Source organism: Oncorhynchus nerka, linkage group LG20 (assembly GCF_034236695.1).
Source record: "Oncorhynchus nerka isolate Pitt River linkage group LG20, Oner_Uvic_2.0, whole genome shotgun sequence".
NCBI lineage: Eukaryota > Metazoa > Chordata > Actinopteri > Salmoniformes > Salmonidae > Oncorhynchus > Oncorhynchus nerka.
This window is the reverse complement of record NC_088415.1, coordinates 2,832,312-2,839,689: the sequence shown is the minus strand read 5'-3', so window position 1 is coordinate 2,839,689 and position 7,378 is coordinate 2,832,312. Positions and strand designations below refer to the sequence as shown.

The following is a 7,378-nucleotide window of genomic DNA, read 5'->3' as shown; positions in this document are numbered from 1 at the left end:
CAGGGCCCAAATCTAACTGCCTGTAGCTCAGGACCCAAATCTAACTGCCTGTAGCTCAGGGCCCAAATCTAACTGCCTGTAGCTCAGGACCCAAATCTAACTGCCTGTAGCTCAGGACCCAAATCTAACTGCCTGTAGCTCAGGGCCCAAATCTAACTGCCTGTAGCTCAGGACCCAAATCTAACTGCCTGTAGCTCAGGACCCAAATCTAACTGCCTGTAGCTCAGGCACTGAAGCAAGGATATGCATATTCTTGATACGATTTGAAAGGAAACACTTTGAAGTTTGTGTAAATGTGAAAGGAATGTAGTAGAATATAACACAATAGATCTGGTAAAAGATAATACAATGAAAAAAACAGCCTTTCTTTTGTATTTTTTTTGTACCATCATGTTTGAAATGCAAGAGAAAGGCCATAATGTGTATTATTCCAGTCCAGGCACAATTTAGATTTTGGCCACTAGATGGAAGCAGTGTATGTGCAAAGTTTTAGACTGATCCAATGAACCATTGCATGTATGTTCAAAATGTTGTATCAAATGTGCCTAATTGGTTTATTAATAACTTTTCATGTTCAAAACTGTGAACTCTCCTCAAACAATAGCATGGTATTATTTTACAGTAATAGCTACTGTAAATTGGACAGTGCAGTTAGATTAACAAGAATTTAAAGTTTCTGCCCATATCAGATATGTCTATGTCCAGGGAAATTGTCTTGTTACTTACAACATCATGCTAATCGCATTAGTGCACATTAGCTCAACCATCCCCCGGGTGGGACATCCTTAAGAGGTCCCTTAAGAGGATACATTGCAGCATGGCTTTGGTCTCCTTTCACCACAGCTCTAGCTGTAAGGGGGCTGAATAGAGACCAGACACACAGAGTGGCTGGTCAAGGTTGTGTGTCTTTCTCTATGTGTGTGAGCAGAAACAATGGGCCTCTCAGATTACATGTCTCTGTGTGGGAGGGGAGGGCGGGGGGGGGGGAGTGGAGGAAAGGGGGGCGTCGGGGAGAGGGATAGAAAGGGGGAGGAGGGAGGAAAGGGGGAGGAAAGGAGGTGGGAGGGAAGGGGAAGGCAGGGGGTAGAAAGGGGGGGGCAGGGAGGGGGAGGAAAGGAGGGGGAAAATGGGGGTAGACAGGGAGGTGGAGGCAGGGAGGGAGACAAAGGAGGAGGAAGGGGGAGGCAGGGAGGGAGACTCTCCCACAGCCGACCCCCTCCTGCTCACCTCGCTAGTTTCCCTGGCGTCTGATTGGTCTATACCGGGTATATATTTACACAACGGGTTTATCAAGCCTCACCACAACTTTCAAACTCTGAAGCTCTGGAATAACAGAGGAGAAACAGACTGGACACACCAACAACGAGTTCTGGAAAACAGAGAGAGAGAAAAGAGAAGAGAAGAGAGAGAGAGAGAGAGAGAGAGGGAGAGAGACAGAGACAGAGAGAGAGACAGAGAGAGTCATGGGACCTTTGAGATTATAAACTCGTTGTTTTTGCTACTGTATAAAAGGTTACCGAACAACAACATCAATTGGACTACTAAACTACTAACTAGGATTTTGTCTAGCTGGTATGGATATATCTGAGTCTAGTTTCTGTTGTGAGGCCAGTTCTCTGCCAGGCCAGGATGGAGCCGGTCAGCGTCCATGGGTGTCTTCCCCCAGCCCGGGTCCTGATCGTGGGCTAAGACCCTTCGACCAGACCCCCCTCTCTGAAGGATCTGGAGACTGTGGCCCCACTGGGTCCCGTAAAGAGGCCGGTACAGGAGCCCCAGGGAGTGGAACATGGACAGGGGCAGGTAGTCCTGACTCGACCCACCCAGGAGCACCTTCCTTGGGTAGCGGTGAAGGGAAGCCAGGGGGTGAGTCGAGGATCCGTCGGCCCATGAATGCCTTCATGGTGTGGGCTAAAGACGAGAGGAAACAACTGGCAGTTCAGAACCCAGACCTCCACAATGCTGTCCTCAGCAAGATGCTGGGTAAGATTTGACACACTCTATTTACAGTGATTTATGGAAATCTTTTAGAAAATGTTTTCCTGTGGTGTCTTCAGGGTGTATTGTGTCATTTATTCAGCTTTAGAAAGAATGCTTTGTTATTTGACTTAAAGGATAAATGTTTTTGCCATGTCACGAACCACAATCAATCAGTTAAATCAACTCCACTTGTTGGTATGCCTTTAATCACTGTCTGTACAATATCGTATTCAAGTCATATGCCAAAATGTGATTTATCAGCTTTTAAACCACATGTTGGATTGTTTCAATGTTTAATGTGTTCAGTAATGCTTAGTACGTAATGTAAAGCTGCCTGTTTTATTTCCAGACAGTAAGGAAGTAGACAGTTAGACTTTTATTCTGAAAACACATCACTTAGTAGCTACATCATACTGAATGTGTTTAGAGCTGCACAGATTCCATTTGGATGTAAACTGATTACAGCAAAATGTTTGATGATGATGATGATGCTGAAAGTGCTACGGCTGCTAATGATGCTAATGATGCTACTGCTGCTAATGATGCTACTGCTGCTAATGATGCTACTGCTGCTAATGATGCTACTGCTGCTAATGATGCTACTGCTGCTAATGATGCTACTGCTGCTAATGATGCTAATGTTAATAACAATGTATTATTATCTTTAGGTCAGTCGTGGAAGGCCCTGACTACTCTGGACAAGCGTCCCTTCGTTGAGGAGGCCGAGAGACTCCGACTCCAACACCTGACGGACCACCCCAACTACAAGTACCGCCCCCGTCGCAAGAAACAGGCCAAAAAGCTCAAACGGGTGGAACCGGGGCTACTGCTCCACAGCCTAGCCCAGGGAGAGACAGGGGAGGTCTATGGACACCCACAGGATAGTTATGTACATCCAGGCCACCATCACCCCCATCACCACCTCTTGCCTCCTCTCGTCCACTTTAGGGACCTTCACTCAGGGGACCTGGAGAGCTACGGCCTTCCCACACCGGAGATGTCCCCCCTGGATGTGATGGAGGAGACAGGAGGGGACGGAGGGGTGTTCTTTCCCCCTCACATGCAGGAGGACACGGGCCCGCATGGCGCTTGGAGTAACTACCATCATTATAACAAACACCATCACCACAACCCTCACAACCCTCACAGTAATCACCCCCGTTCTTTTAGTCAGAGTCAGGGTCATAGTCAGGGGCATAGTGGTCATGATCATCATCTTAGCCAGAGGGGCGCCTTGCTCTGTCGTCGTCCCCAGGAGAAGGGCCTCAACCTGGCTCCAGAGCCTACGAACTCTCCCAGTCTGTACTCTAACCCCCAGGGCTCCTCTATAAGCCTGTCTGAGCAAGTCAAACCTCATCTTTCTATCAGTAGTTCCTCTGTGTCCTCTGGTTACTATAGTTACCTGTATAGTAGCTCTGGATCAGACACCAACCAGTCATCCCACTTCACCTCTCACCTGGGGCAGCTCTCTCCCCCACCTGAGTCCTTAACCCTGTCCCCTACATCCAACCCCTTAGCCCCCCAGTCCCTGGACTCTATACGGGACCAGCCAGGCCATGGTTCCTTAGGTCCTACGTCAACAGAGTTCTGGACAGAAGTGGATCGACATGAGTTTGACCAGTACCTCAGCGCCAGCCGAACTCGGACGGAGGAACGTGGGGGTACTCTCATCCCTGTTTCTAATTCTTTGGAACGGTACGGGGGTGGAGCTGTAGCCTTGAGGAGGAGCCCCGTCGCCTGTGAGGAGAGCCAGAACAGTCCTCTAATTTCACTTCTGTCTGATGCTAGTAGTGTTGTCTACTACAGTACCTCTATCACTGGCTAGACTCCTGGTCTTAGACTGACGTAGTGTTCAGATGTTCGCTGTAGTCTGGAATAGTCCAGTACAGCCTACCAGACCTGTGGCTCAACGGTATGTTAACAAAAATATACACACTTTTAATTCTTGAATGATGTAGTTTGCACTACGAAATAGTAACAGACGTGCAAAACACTCAACTTCGGCAAGCACACCTCAACAACAAGCAAACAAAAACGTTCAAGTATTTGAAAGAATTGGACTTTGAAGTATTTGACACAGGTCTACAGAGGAGGACTTGATGACTTTCAGCCTAAGATTGTTTTATAGTCTGCAAACAGACTACTGCAGACCACTAAAGAATACTGAGCTCTTCTACTTACATGCCCAGACAGGCAGAACATTTATAATGACAAAACTGCTCGTTTTTATTATAGCCATTGTTATACACTTCCTGTTTCCTGTTGATTGTGTTATTTGTGTTGAATTATTTGCACTGGGTCAAAAACATGTGCATAGGAAGACCACTAGGGTATATCCCTTTGGGTAACACATTCTCTTGACAATCCATCTTGAGATGCTTCTTCAGACCATTTACAAGCTATCAGAAACATTTCAACTAACTGTCTACTATCCCTAACCCTTATCCTAACCTTAACCCTTATCCTAACCCTAACCTTAACCCTAACCCTTATCCTAACCCTAACCCTTATCCTAACCCTAACCCTTATCCTAACCCTAACCTTAACCCTAACCCTTATCCTAACCCTAACCTTAACCCTAACCCTTATCCTAACCTTAACCCTAACCCTTATCCTAACCTTAACCCTAACCCTTATCCTAACCTTAACCCTAACCCTTATCCTAACCCAAACCTTAACCTTAACCCTAACGCTTATCCTAACCTTAACCCTAACCCTTATCCTAACCCTGACCTTAACCCTAACCTTTATCCTAACCCTGACCTTAACCCGTACCTTTATTCTAAACCTAACTGAAACCTTAGCAAGCAGTTGCTCAGCAACAGATAGTTTGTTGATAGTATGACCGTCTATAGACCATCTATAGAACATCTGTAGACCATCTATAGACCGTCTGTATCTATAGACCATCTGTATCTGTAGACCATCTATAGAGGATCTGTATCTATAGACCATCTGTATACCATCTACAGACCATCTATAGACCATATATAGACCATCTATAGACCATCTGTAGAGGATCTATATCTATAGACCATCTGTATACCATCTACAGACCATCTATAGACCATCTGTAGAGGATCCATATCTATAGACCATCTGTATACCATCTACAGACCATCTATAGACCATCTGTAGACCATCTATAGAGGATCTGTATCTATAGACCATCTGTATCTATAGACCATCTGTATCTATAGACTATCTCTATCTATAGACTATCTGTAGACCATCTGTATGGGTAGACTATCTGTATCTGTAGACCATCTATAGACCATCTGTATCTATAGACCATCTGTATCTATAGACCATCTGTATCTGTAGACCATCTATAGACCATCTGTAGACCATCTGTATCTATAGACCATCTGTATACCGTCTGTATCTGTAGACCATCTGTATCTATAGACTATCTGTATACCATCTGTATCTATAGACCATCTGTATACCGTCTGTATCTATAGACCATCTGTATCTATAGACTATCTGTATACCATCTGTATCTATAGACTAACAGTAGACCATCTGTATCTATAGACCATCTGTAGACCATCTATAGACCATCTGTACACCATCTGTAGACCATATGTAGGCCATCTGTAGACCATCTGTATCTATAGACCATCTGTAGACCATCTATAGACCATCTGTATCTGTAGACCATCTGTATCTATAGACCATCTATAGACCATCTGTAGACCATCTATAGACCATCTGTAGGCCATCTGTAGACCATCTGTATCTATAGACCATCTGTAGACCATCTATAGACCATCTGTATCTGTATACCATCTGTATCTATAGACCATCTGTAGACCATCTATAGACCATCTATAGACCATCTGTAGACCATCTGTATCTATAGACCATCTGTATCTGTAGACCATCTGTAGACCATCTGTATCTATAGATCATCTGTATCTGTAGACCATCTATAGAGGATCTGTATCTATAGACCATCTATATACCATCTGTAGACCATCTGTATCTATAGACCATCTGTATCTGTAGACCATCTGTAGACAATCTGTATATATAGACCATCTGTATCTGTAGACCATCTATAGACCATCTATAGACCATCTGTATCTGTAGACCATCTGTAGACCATCTATAGACCATCTGTATCTGTAGACCATCTGTAGACCATCTATAGACCATCTGTATCTGTAGACCATCTGTAGACCATCTATAGACCATCTGTATCTGTAGACCATCTATAGACCATCTGTATCCATAGACCATCTGTAGACCGTCTGTCCAGATAAAGTGTGACCAAACGTTGTAATGAAACCGTTTTTAAATGGGACTATATAGTTTGCAGATGAAGATATCAAGGCCATGTGACTGTACCAGGTCTGCAGTAGTAGTTAGGAGTTTATTTTGAACAAAGTTGTACTTTTTCTATTTACATCAAACAGTTGAATAATCAAATGAATCATATTTTAATTTCAGTCACCACACATGAAAGGGCAATCTGGGATTAGGGAATCAATTGAAGGACTTTTAAATGAATGACATATAGCCTTTGTACCAAAAAGGGTTTGTTGTTGTTTGTTTCCCAGAATGCCCCTGTCAAGACCATGTTGAGCAGGTCATAAATCATGTCCTTTTGGTAATAATTATAATATAATAATTATCTTTGAACAAAAAGCAAAGTTTGGAATAAAACAAACTACACCATCTCTCTGCAATGAAATACCAAAAGTCAAAATAAAATGCATTATTTCATACAGTATGTCATTGTAATTATAACAATACTGTGACTTGGGATTATTTAAAAAAAAAAAACATTTTATACTTCAGTTGTTGTTGTTTTTATTGAAAAGGGCATTTTTAAATGAATTATGTTGCTTTAAAAAATATTTTACATAATAAAATGAAGTTATTTCTAGAATGAATGGTTTTATACTTCCTTTCACTTAGTTTAAGATTTGATATTGGCTGCTTTGTTTGTTATAGAAATTATTCTCTAAACTTTGTTTGTTATAGAAATTATTCTCTAAACTTTGTTTGTTATAGAAATTATTCTCTAAACTTTGTTTGTTATAGAAATTATTCTCTAAACTTTGTTTGTTATAGAAATTATTCTCTAAACTTTGTTTGTTATAGAAATTATTCTCTAAACTTTGTTTGTTATAGAAATTATTCTCTAAACTTTGTTTGTTATAGAAATTATTCTCTAAACTTTGTTTGTTATAGAAATTATTCTCTAAACTTTGTTTGTTATAGAAATTATTCTCTAAACTTTGTTTGTTATAGAAATTATTCTCTAAACTTTGTTTTCTCTTCAACAATTTTGAATCTTATTTTTTTTTTAAAACATTTCTGCTTCTTCCAGTCTCAGTTCCTGGTTGTAAAGTTTGACGTCATTTCTGCTTCTTCCAGTCTCAGTTCCTGG

General features: G+C 42.1%; 1 protein-coding gene across 1 annotated transcript; it reads left to right on the top strand.

The window, feature by feature from the left end:
* The first annotated feature begins 1,311 nt into the window (after nucleotides 1–1,311).
* LOC115127590 (transcription factor Sox-18-like) lies at nucleotides 1,312–6,874 on the top strand. The gene is made up of 2 exons (XM_029657197.2): nucleotides 1,312–1,980; nucleotides 2,646–6,874. Exons 1-2 carry the CDS (start codon nucleotides 1,575–1,577, stop codon nucleotides 3,800–3,802), a joined length of 1,563 nt encoding a protein of 520 aa, XP_029513057.2. The 5' UTR covers nucleotides 1,312–1,574; the 3' UTR covers nucleotides 3,803–6,874.
* The last annotated feature ends 504 nt before the right edge of the window (nucleotides 6,875–7,378 follow it).